This window comes from Pteronotus mesoamericanus, unplaced genomic scaffold (genome assembly GCF_021234165.1).
Source record: "Pteronotus mesoamericanus isolate MK-2021 breed Mesoamerican mustached bat unplaced genomic scaffold, CSHL_Meso_final contig_202, whole genome shotgun sequence".
Classification (NCBI taxonomy): domain Eukaryota; kingdom Metazoa; phylum Chordata; class Mammalia; order Chiroptera; family Mormoopidae; genus Pteronotus; species Pteronotus mesoamericanus.
This window is the reverse complement of record NW_026555086.1, coordinates 2589164-2601260: the sequence shown is the minus strand read 5'-3', so window position 1 is coordinate 2601260 and position 12097 is coordinate 2589164. Positions and strand designations below refer to the sequence as shown.

The 12097-nt window shown below is 60.6% G+C and overlaps 1 protein-coding gene across 1 annotated transcript; it reads left to right on the top strand.

Annotated features, from left to right (window-relative positions):
• Positions 1 to 5600: 5600 nt before the first annotated feature.
• Positions 5601 to 10448, top strand: LOC129068159 (ATP-binding cassette sub-family C member 11-like). The gene is given in 6 exon segments (XM_054570272.1): positions 5601 to 5708; positions 7091 to 7174; positions 7176 to 7220; positions 8820 to 8941; positions 10104 to 10248; positions 10359 to 10448. Coding segments are annotated over 6 exon segments (594 nt in total).
• Positions 10449 to 12097: the final 1649 nt, after the last annotated feature.

The window sequence follows — 12097 nt, the reverse complement described above, 5'->3', positions numbered from 1 at the left end:
AGAAAGAAAGAAAGAGGAGGAGAAAAAAAAACAACTCAGGTCCTACCTAAAAAATTCAGTCATTATTAATATTAGTAGTAGCATGACTAGCATGGAATAGCATAAGCTGGAAGGCCGGAAGCTGCTCTCTGGAATCTGGGTATTAGTATTAGTAGCAACAGCACAGTCAAATATAACAGTCTGTGAGCGCAGACACTTTGTATCTTGTCGCCAGTCTCACCATAAAGCAGGTATAATTATTCTAGCTTTCCAGGGAAAGAAGCGGAGGCTCAGCGTGGCCGCGTGGCAGGTCCAGGGTCACGCAGCTGCGGAGAGGTGCAGACCTGCTGTGTCCGCCGCTGTCCTCCCACCGGCCGCCCAGGCCTCTCTGCCGTGAGGAGGCCTGGCGAAGCCCCCTGCCACGGGCGCGTGGAGCCCCGCCTGGGTGACTGGAGAGGGTGACCATGCGCATGGGCTTGCTGTCTTCCAGGCCCTCGGTTTCTTCACCAGTGACATAAACTACCTGTTTGGAGGTGGTCACTGGGAGAAGTGGCCAGTGTCCGCCCTTGGGAACCTTGGGGCAGACAAACACGTGTATGTGGCTTTCAAGGGGTTCTTTCTTTCACAGGTTTAAAAGGCTTGTCGACATACAGAATGACTACCTGCTGACGTTTCTCTCTTCCACACGATGGATGTTGTTGAGGATGGAGCTCATGATCAACCTGGTGACCTTGGCCGTGGCCTTGTTCGTGGCCTTGTTCGTGGCCTTCGGCTCTCCCTCTACTTGCTATTCCTGTAAAGCCACGTTGATCAGCCTCATCCTGCAGGTGAAAGACGGGGCTAAGTCTGTGGCCCAGGGGACCATGGGACTGTGGCCGCGCCTTGGGCTTGGGCCACTTGCAATCTTGTGGGCCATGAGCTTGGCCTCCTGAATCTGTCACTCTGTTTCCTTGTCACCTCTGAACTGGGAATCCTGTATTTAAAGATATTACATGGAATCATGGAATATTGGCATTGAAGAGGAGTCCAACCCTCTATTGTGCAGATGGGGAAACTGAGGCCGGGAGGGGAAAAGGATTGTTGGAACGGATGGAGTGTTAGAAGCAGAGCCAGGGCAAGAACGCCGCCCCCCCGGCTGCCTGGCGCTGCTCACAGCCTGCCCCAGGCGGCAAACGCGTCTGAGTTAGTGGGGGTGGGGAGCGGGGGGCCTGTGAGACCAGGAGGGTCCCAGTCCTTGCGGGTTTGCTCGGCACGGAGTCAGGTCCTGGCCAGGCAGGGCCTGGGAATCTGATTTTAAAGACAGGTTGTCAGGGGAGGTCTCTCGTGGAGGCCTGAGGACTTCCTGGGGCTCTGGGGGTGGGAGGGGCGGGCTGGTTGGGGTTCACATCCATGGACTCCTGCGGAAGGACCGTCCTTGAGGGCTGTGGGGCTAGAGGCCGGCTCACCTGCCGCCTCCAGGAGCCCAGGCTGCAGGGGTCCCCCCGCCCTCCCCCCGCCCGCCAGGGGTGTTCATTAACCGCCCTCTGTCCTGTGTGGCATCCCCTCTAACTGGCTTTAGGGCTGGCTGCCCCGATGCTGACGCCTTCTTTTGGGTGAGCAAAGCGCTCCGTCTTGCTCCCTGGTGAGCCCCACTACAGGCGCACGTCTGCACGCGCCCCCCGCTCCCATCGCGCCTGTGTGTGCAGACCCTTCCCAGGCGCACAGGCCACGTGGGCGGCCGTGCGGAGCTCCCGGGATTTACTGTGCGCTGGATTTACTGTGGCCGCAGCGGGATTTACTGTGCGCTGGGCCGAGCCGGCGCTGGGCCAGGTGCCTGCCGGACTTGGCTCCACGGCGTCCTCACCACTCACTCAGGCACACAGCAGTGTGGTTAAGAACGTGTGGTTCGGGGAGCAAGGGTCGCCCTGGGCTCTGGCCCCGTGAGCAGTGTGACTTTGGGGAAGTCCATTTATCCTTGTGCCTAGGACTTGTCATCCGTGAAAGGGGCGTGATGACCCCTGGCCTTGTGAGGCGTGTGTGAGGGCCGGAGCAGGTGAAAGCCCCGAAAACCCCCGACGGCTGTGAGCTGCACCCCCCCCCCCCCAGCTTTCAGAGAGGATGGCCACGGCGAGAGCCCACGTCCCCACAGCCGGCAAACAGCAGGTTTGTCCGTCTCTCCCCCTGTCTCTGACCCACACATGCACACACCCGGGTGCGGAATTGCTTCCAAGCCTCCGGGACGCAGGGCAGAGGGGCCCGCACTGGTGTCCCGGGGGACTTGGGGTCACTAAGGCCCCAGACTGCCCCTGGCTGCAGGGAGCACCAGGTGCAGGCTGCCCAGCCGGCGCTGGGGGGTTGGGAGGGGCATGGGCAGAGGCGTGCCTCCCCCGCACCTGCTCCCAGGGCTCCTGGCTCGCCACCGCGGGAATGAGCGAGGGGCCTCGCTGCACAGCAGCCCCAGGTGCACCCTCTGTCCTCAAGGTCGGCTGCCCTGTCCCATCTGTGTCCTGGGGAACAGCCCCCCTGCCTGCCCGCTTGCCCCCTGCCCCCAAAACCCTCCTCTCTCGCCTTCTGCCTCCTCCCCCGGGGCGATCTCCCGTTTCACTGGTCCTGACATCACTGCCTCTTTCGGGACCCCCAGGGCCTCCCTGCCTCCTTCTGCTCCGAGTCTGAGCTCTGGGCCCTGCCGTCCAGGCCCCTCGAATCTGGCCTGGGGACCCCAACAGCCGGCCGGGGACTCCCCTGACGCAACTGGAAGGCCGGGGCAGGGCTGCGCTCTGCTGGCTAATTTAGTGGCCTAGCGGGAGCCCATGACCCTTTTACCTCCATGCTGTTCTGGCATCCACAGCCTGCCTTTGTTCTTGGGGTTGTCTCCTCAAGCTCACAAAACAGCTGCTGCAGCCCCAAGCTACACATCCTTATCCAACAACTGTCCAAGGCTGGAGAGGAGAGAACTTCGCCCCTGGGTCCCCTTTTAAGAACAAGGAACAGTTTTGCAGAGCACTCCTATCGGGCTCTTCCTCTGGCTTTATGGGCACACGGACGAGTAGGATTAACGTCGCTGGTCGGAACCAGCCAGGCCTCCCTGGGGCACCCGGCCACTGCCGACCTGAATGTAGTGGAAGACAGAAGGGGCCAGCTGTTGATGAGGCAAGCAGCACCTCTCATGTGCTGCTTGAACGGAGGACAGTCCCCGCCCCCGTCCCGCCCCTGCCCCGCCCCCCAGCTTCCTTTTGGGGCCCAGTGCTGCGCTGCGAGGGGCGCTTCTCTCACCTACCTGCGGCTTTCCCTCCCGGTCCTGCGTCCTGCGCTTCCAGTCCTTGGGCGTGTCCTAGTGTTTGATGACTTGGGGACTTTGCCTTCTATTTGCAGCACCCTTCCCCGTCCCCTTCCCACCTCTCCTTAAAAATGCGTCTCTAGTGCTAGCTCCTCCAGGAGTCCCCCCCGCCGTGACCCCAGCCCGGGTGACCAGCCTGTGGGTGGCCCCGCTGGCTCTCCACGTTGAGCACATTGTGGACCGCACCCATCCGAGCGGCTGTTCTCTGTCGGCTCTTTCTCCCGGTCAGACCGGGTGCTCCTGGCGGGCGGGCCTTGGTGACTGACTGCACCGGGATGGTGTCACCCAGCCGTCAGCGCGGCCTGTCTGCCCAGGTCTGGAGTAGAGGCGAGGCCCCCTCCCAGCTCCGCCTCCAGCTCCCAGGGAGCCTGCGAGGGTCCCGTCCCCTTTCTGGGCTTCCATGTCCTTATCTGTGGTGCCACCTGTTCCCAGAAGTCCCTGGGACTCCTCTTAGCCTGGGCTCCCCTGAAGGGAGAGCCCGATGCCGAGGACGTGGGTGCAGGCGGATTGTTTGGGCAATGCTTCTGGAAAACAGGCCTTGGGGGACAGGGACGGGGGCGCTCCATCACAAGCGTGTGTCTCTGAGGTCACGGGCCTGGGTCGCCAGCGCAGGACCGATTGGGACCTCCTGAGCGGCGTATAGGATGCTCCCTGGGTTGTCCCTGAAGGCTGAGCAATGGGGGGCTCATCCCCCATCTCCTCCCCGCATCGGCGAGAGCCACGCCCCGGAGCCTGCACTCTGCGCTTTGTGGGCCTCTGGGCACTGCGGTGGCACTGACTGGGACACGGGGTCCGTGGGATTCTCGCCTGGAACTGCCCACCACAGCTGCGCCTCGACCCGGGAGTGGGCCCAGCGGCCACCAGGGCACCCACTCCACGCCTGGGGCCGTGGCAGCGACCGGGTCTCGGGCACGCCGGAGCCTGGGCACACCCCCAGCAGCCGCGCAGGCTGATGCGCCTCCTCCCTTCCAGCTGGCGACCAACCTCCAGGCCATGAACCGCCTGGGACGGGGCTGCACTAGGGGGTCACCCGGGCTCCGGGCGCTTCCTCCCCGTCTCCCTGGCAGAGCTTCCTTTCTGGGGCTCGCCCGTGCCAGTCTGTCTGCATTGCCAGCATTCCTGGGCGTAGAAGGAATGAGCTCCCCTTTTGAGAAATGAGAGGGTTGCCCAAGTCTAACAACAATAACACTACTAATGACAATAATAATTGTTATTGCTATAGCTTCTATTTATGCCATGGTCGTGAAGCACAGAGCTTTCGGGGCCACTGTGCAGCCCGGGGGACCTGGTTCAGGCCCTCTGTCCCCATCTCTGCATCGGGAGAGACCGCAGCGGCTCCTGCACTGGATTGTTACAAACGTTAAATGGCGCAGCGTCTGAAGCACCGAGTGGTGCCTGGCCCGCAGGGAAGCCTCAGTCAGCAAAAGCCCTTTTATGAGGTCGATTGGATTGGTACCCTCATTGTCCAGAAGGGGAAACTGAGGCTTGGCCACGCTGACCATCTGGCCCAAGATCGCTGGCAGGCCCTCCGCCGCCGGGCCCTGGTCCTTTTCCCATGAGCGGAAGTGGTAGCCTCGGCCCGGGGCTGGGCTGCAGTGATACCGGGCCAACAGGGGCGAGCTGTGACTTGCGGTCGGTGCCCGGCTGCTGCTTCTCCTCGGTTGTTTCCTCCCAGCCGGGCCTGATGCGGAGCTGTGGGCTTGGAGTCCCCCGCAGCCGCCGGCCGGAGCCCTGGCTGTCCGCTCCCCAGCTGTGCGGCCTCAAGCTCGCCGTTTGCATGGCCTGGGCCTCTGCCTCCACGCTCATGAGGCACGTGGGGACAGGCCTGCCCCCCAGGACGAGACGGGGAGGGCGCGTCTGCCCGGGCTCTGAGCTGCACACCACGCCCGTAGGGGGCGTGTGCTCCTTCCTATCACTCGGATCCCCATTCTTTCGAACCTCAGTACATTAGGAAGAGCTCTGCGTGTCAATCCCGAGGGGGCTGGTTATGTGGTTTCTTGCTCTTTTGGGATAAAACAATGTGCCTTTCAGGTGAGTGGGGGCAGGCATGTTCCTCTTGGGGCAGTTCTGTGGCCGCCCACCAGCGGCTGGACCACGACGCAGGGCAGCCTGGGGTGGCCCGCACACCCAACGGCTGGAGCTGGTGGGTCGGCAGCGAGTGGGCAGAGGTGGACGGTAACTATTGATTTCTTTTTCTTTCTTCAAAAATGAGACGTGTGTCCCCCAGGCTCCTTTACATGCGGAAGGCACGAGCCGTTCCCGGGGGTGGCCGCAGCACGGGCCAATCGTCTTCCAGGACTATCAGATGAAATACCAGGACAACACGCCCATCGTCCTCAAAGGCATCAACCTGAGGACTCACAGCCAGGAAATGGGGGGCGCCGTGGGCAGGACCGGCTCCGGGGAGCGGGGCGTCCCGCGCGCCCTGCCCTCAACTTTGGCCTGGGGGGGTCGGGCCTATTTTCAGGCAAGGGCTTGCTCAGGGACCCCACAGATGTTTGCTGACCCTCGCTTTGTGCTGGGCCCTGTCCCAGATGCTGGCAAATAACACCCCAAGTCCCTGCTGTCATGGGATGGCAGTGGAGGAGACGGGTGTTGACGAGTCATCAGATAAGGAAATAAATAAGACACCGACGGGCGCACTGAGTGCCTGGAGGAAGCGGCAGGGATGGCGTGGAACCGAGTGACAGGTTGGTGGTCCCGAAGCCGCGGTGGCCCGGGCCCTGAGGCCGGCGCTAGAGCTGAGACAGGAAGGAAGACCAGGGTGCAGGGGCGGGGCAGGGCAAGGAGTGAAATCTGGGTCCCCTTTTCCTCCCCCTGCCACCCCACCTTCCTGGACATTCAGCAGCCCCCTTCTCTCCTCTTTCTGACTTCTTTCCTTCCCTCCTGTCACGTCTGGGAGATCTGGTCCAAGGTCATGCCCTCCTAATCTCCACTTGTTCAAAGACGTCGCTCAGACTCGGTTCTTGCCCTGCCTTTGTGCACCTCGGAGCCGCCTCCTCCAGGAAGTCCCCTGGGGTGAGCAGGGCCTTCACAGGTCTGCCCCTCCTCGGGCCCCTGTAGTGCTCACACCGCCGCCAGGAGAAGGGCTTCGGGCTGGACTCTGCAGCGCACTCGCTGGTGGTTGTCCTGGGCGGCCTGAGCTCTGAATTGAAGCTCTCAGCTGACCCTGGGCCAGAGGGCTGTGTTCCGTCTGTGGGCATTAACCGAGAGTCAGTGAGCGTGGCAATAGCAACATCAGGGTGAACAAGAGCAAACTCTGACCTTGTCTTTTTGAGCAGAGGTTGACCACTCAAGTGCTTTGGGGTCTGACAAGTGCCATCGACGAGCAGCACAGGGCTGGGGCTGGGGACAGGGGGCGGGGAGGGCCGCGTGCTGAGCTGGCGAGCGTGGGCCTCTCTCAGGGAAGCAGCTCTGGCCACCGGCCGCTCTGGGGACGTGGGTAGAAGCCTGCAACCTGGTTTTATGTACAGGATCTTTGGCTGTTTAAAATTTTGGCAAAGAACTTTTAAAATAACAGTAACACTGTATGTGAAACAAAACACGCACACGGCTGGATCTAATATGTGGGCTCCTCGGGGGCCCTCGCCCCCATCTCAGTGGTAAGGGAGCTGCTTGTTCAGGCGTCCCTTCCGGCAGAGACACCCGCCCCCTCCTGCCCTCTCTGCGCCCCTGCTGGCCGAGGATGGGCCAGGGAGGGGAGCGGGACCCCTGTACACATCCTGGCCCCCCTGCACAGACTCAGGAAACCGATGCCCGCCTGCTTCTCGCCCTACAGGGAAGTCCTTCCCGGAGGTCGCTCTCCTCCGGCTGGCGGAGCTTGCGGCTGGCCGGATTCTCATCGACAGCGTGGACATTTGCAGCATCAGCCTGGGGGAGCCTGCGGTCCAAGCTGTCCCTCATCCCGCAAGAGCCGGTCCTGTTCTTGGGAAGCATCAGGGGAGGGCTGGGCCAGAGGCCAGCCCTGGGGTGAGGACCGGGTATCAGGCTGGGCTGCCAGGCAGGCCCGTTGCTGAGCTGCCCTTGAAGATTGAAGGAGACGCTGAGAAACACAAGGCCTCTCTGGGAACTCTCGCGTCCAAAGGAAAGCAAAGCACAGCTTTCGTTTGAGATTTCCATTCACTGTTCAATTCAGCCTGTGTGCCGTGGTGAACAGACGCTTTCCTGTCTGGGGCGGTTTAGTCTCGTCTCTCCATCTGCAGGGGACAATTGAGGCTGGACGTTAGCAAGGGCTTCTTCCCGGGGTGCACATTCTGGTGGGGACACACGCGAGGAGTGGCCCTGGTGGCTGCTCCGTGAGCCACAGACTCACGGGGCTCTCCCGGGCTCCAGTCCACACTTTCCTTGTCCCCCGAAGGCAGCTCGGGACTCAACCTCAGCCGTCGAGAGCTCCTGCTCCACCGTCGTGCGTTGGCTGTGTGGGACACCAAGGCCCTGACAGAGGGGGACTGGGGGGCCCGTGTGCCCTGCCTGGGGCAGGGTGGCTGCAGCCGCTTCTGTTCAGTCAGAGGAAGAGCCCACCGCTTTCCCGTGATTGTGTCAAAAGTGCCGAGACACCCTCTGCGTGGTGACCTGCCACCCCCGACAGACCCCTGTGGCCAGGGGGTGCCGTGTGCTGACCTGCTTACACCTGAGTCACTTGCTCCACCCACGCCTGGGGTTGGTGAGAGGCCCCCGCCTGCACTGCGCGGGCCTGGGGGCTGGGGGACAGGTGGCCCCAAACAAAATCCAGGGGCGCTGCCTGCTTAAGGAGCAGGTACTGACCGGCACAAGAGACGTCCATGCACGGAAGTTCCACGGGCTTCTGTACACCCAGTGTCCAGGTCTTACCGTCCTTGGCTATTTGCTGTGTCCAGGGCAGGCCGTGCGGCGGCCACAGTGGTCACTGGATGCCGCCTTTCTCTCCTGTGCCGGCTAAACCTGGATCCTTTCGGCTGCCGCATGGACGAGCAGATCTGGGCGGCCTTGGCGAGGACGTCTCTGCGCAAGATGGCCAGGAGCCCGATGCGCGGCCTGAGCCAGCACCTCCCACCCAGAACGCGATGGGGCCGCCCTGGGCCATGGGCGGAGCCATCTCCTGGGGAAGGCGTGGCCTGGCCCGAGATTCCTGGGGACAGGCTGAGGGCCCCCAGCCACCAACAGTGTGCCAGGCACACACTGGGCTTGGGGACACGGCAGAGGCCAGGCAGGCAGGGTCTTCGTCCTCCTTTGCATTTAGTGGGAGAGCAACGCAGCCAGCCTGTGACCACAGAGACACTTTCTGAAGGCCATCGGGGCTGCAGGGGGCGCGGCAAGGCCTTGTCCGTGGGCAGGGGCAGCTCCAGCCGGGCTGGCCCAGCAGGGGCTGAAGCTGGCGCCAGACGTGGGCGGGCACAGGCCAGGAAAGAGGGGCTGCGCGGAGCTCAGAGGGGACGGAGGGGAGGGACGGAAGGGGACAGGAGCCTTACGGGGGTCAGCTGCGGCCTCCCCCCCACAGCGCCCACCAGCCCACACGACCTGCCTCTCCTCTGCCCCAGTGTGACAGATCTCAAAGTTGCCCCAAAGGCTGCAGGCCGAAGCCATGGCAGACGGCAAGAACTCCTTCTCCGTGGGGGAAAGGCAGCGGCTCTGCATCACCTGCGCCCTGCGCCGCAGCTCTGAGGGGAGGCCAGGGCGGCGCCCGCCCGTTGCTGCAGGACCGGCCGCGCCTGGCGGGGGCGCTGTGCGTGGCTCGCCCGCGGGCACTCCGCCCCGACATCCCGCACCCGAGCTGAAGGGGTCCACCGCAGAACAAAAACGCTAAGAGGCAGGAGCTGACTGATTTAACAGGTGGTGCGCTGCATGTTCTTTTAACAACTTGGGGGCCGGAGACTCCTTGTCTGTATTAGCACTGAGACTCAGTTCTGTCCTTCCAGGGCAAAGTTATACAGGTTTGAAAACTTTCATCTGATGGTGTTTCTTGAAGATTCCCAAATAGTTTCCCTGGTATTTTCAGGTGTTTGCCTGCCTGCGCTCACTGGCAGCAAGCTTTCTCTCGCAAGCAAAGCAACACACACACGCACACGCACATATGTGTCCCCCTGACTTCTGTCACGTCTGCGTGTCCTTGGAGTTACTCGTGAAGCCCTCTTTTTAAGAATGGTCTCATCATAAGCAGTAACACTCATGAAATCCTCCTTTGTGCTAGTTGTGTTTCCCTACTGCATGTTGTTAATGAAACAAACAGAAAAACGCTCAAGTACTGAGAACGCCAGTGCACAGACCGGCTGTATCAGCTGGCGAGCCCCCTTCTCCCCCCCACGCCGTGCGCCGGCCCTGCCGTGCAGAGGGTCGCTCTCCGTTTGTTCCGCAAACAGGAAGGCAGTTCACAAAACTAGAAGTGCCGCTGGGACGTTCTCAAGAATTTCATTCTTGCCCTGGCCGGGTAGCTCAGCTGGTTAGAGCGTCATTCCGATAGGCCAAGGTTGCGGGTTCCATCCCCGGTCAGGGCACATATAGGAACCAACCGATGCGTGCAGGAAAAGGTGGAACAACAAATCGATGTCTCTCTCTGTCTCTCTCTCTCGAATCAATACATAGAAAAAAAGATTTTAATTTTCTGGTCACTAGAAAAGAGTTAGCTCTTGGTGGAGACCTAATAGTGTCTTCATAACGTAACCAGTAACAAGAGCTCCAAGTGGATTTTGAACTCAGTCCCAAGCTCTCGCTTTGCAGCTAAGAGTCTCGGCGAATTAGGGGCCAACCCAGGGCTAGAGGCAGGTCTCGGGGCCCAAGGTGGCCGCCCCCAGCCCTGTCTGTTGCCAGATCATCCTCACTGATGAAGCCACAGCCTGATCGGTGTGGAGACGGGTGCCCTGGTGCAGCAGACGGTCTGTGAGGCCTTCCAGGGCTGCACGGTGCTGGTCATCGCCCACCGCATCACTGCCGTCCTCAACTGCGGCCTCATCCTGGCCATGGACCACGGGAAGGGGCGGGCAGCGCCCGGTCTAGGGGCGGACAGGGGTGCAGGCCAGTGCCTGGGGGGTCCTCGATGCTTCCAGTCAGAGCTCTGCGGGTCCCTGTCCCTTCCTTTCTCCACTCCCAGGTGGCGGAGTTCGACAGCCCTGTGGTCCTGCAGAGGGAGCTTAAGTCCATGTTCGCCGCCCTGCTGGCAAAGGCCGGTTCGTTGAGCTAAGGAGACGCGGGGACTGGGGACCCAGCTCATCCGTGAGGTCCTCCAGGCACGTGGATGAGAGACCGGCAGGCTGCGACCTTCAGGTGCAGGGGCCACAGAGATTTCTCCTGAAAGCCAGGCTGACGTGGCCCGAGGGGCGCTGGGGAGGGATGGAGACTGAGGGAGCAAAAGCTGGTGAGCCGCTCCGTCGCTCTGCAAACCTGAGAACCCCAGCCTCCTTTGAGACCCTGGGGTCAAATGATCATGCGTCCCTTTTTAACTGATGTGTTGAGTAATTGCATCGTAACGTAAAAGCTTATTATATTTTTCTGATCTGTGTGAAGAGTGTTACAAATGATGTATTAATTTTGTTAAAAAAAAGTCTCATCTCTGTCCTGCTTTGTATGCGAGTTAATATTCCTTCAGCTGCTGGGAACAGAAACTCCCTTACGCTGCCTCCTGGGAAAGGGAGCTTGATTGGCTCAGGTGTCGGAAAGGTCCAGGAGAAGGATGCCCAACTTGCAGACGCTGCTTCCCTCCTTCTCTCAGCTCTGCTCTCCTTTGTTTGGCTTCACCCTCTGGCCACCACCCTCCTCATGGTGGCAGAATGGCTGCCAGCAGCTCTGGGTTCTTATCCCGCCAGCCCAGCACCCCGGGATCTGGAATCTCCAGTGAGTCCAGCACAAGCTCCAGGGCAAACTCTCACTGGGCTGATTCGGGTCACGTGCTCATCCCTGAACCAATCCCGTGCTAGGCTGTTGCAATGCAATGTGACATGCTCACACCTGGGCCTGGGGGTGGGCTCAGCTGCTCCAAAACACAGAAGCTGAGAATGGAAGGGGTTGTTTTTCCAAAACAAAGTCGGGGTGCTGCTACATCAGGAAGGAGCGTGGGTACAGAGGCTGAGCAAGCCCGGGGCCCCAGCTGCCTGCCTTGTGTTTGTTTACTGGTTGCGGCCAGATGGGTCGAATAAAGAGTTAATTTGTCACAAATGACAACTGTAAATAAGACCACTTGCTGTCCCCTCCCACAGTGGTTATACATAGATAAAGAAAAAGGTAATTATTTCCAATTTACTTGCAGGGACACCTCCTTGTTGTGGGGAAATACATTTCAAAGTATCTTTGTTTCATTTGTTTTCAGATTACAGGGTCTGATTTTGCCAGGAGAAACAGCAATTGAGTCAACAAATATTTCCTACCCTGTTTATTGCACTGGGGGGAAGGGCTGGGGGCGCAATGATGGCCCCACCCTCGTGGAATTTGCCCTCGTGGAATTTGCCTTCGTGCGTAAACAGGGAACAAATAAACAGAACCAAGGGACAGGTGGTGAGGGCAGTCAGGGCAGGCTTCCTGGTGGAAGGGAGGCTGCGGCTTACTGAAATCTGAAAAATAAACTTTGGCTCCGACGCAAGGGATTGGGGCGGGAAAGACGGGGCTCCAGGCAGAGAACAGCAAATGAATCCCCGCGGGGATGAACTATGATGCACCCCTCCTGCTTAGTGACAGGCGTCCCTCGCTTTTGTCCCTGCCGGGGCTTCCTAGGCAGCACCGGGGCGTGTCTTCCCAGGGTAGTTCCTGGGCAACGGTCTTCTCTCTGTTAAAAGCCCCTTTGCCCTAGTGGACCCCCTTCTCCTCAGTTCTTGCCTTTTCTTCCTGGGCCCTGAAGCG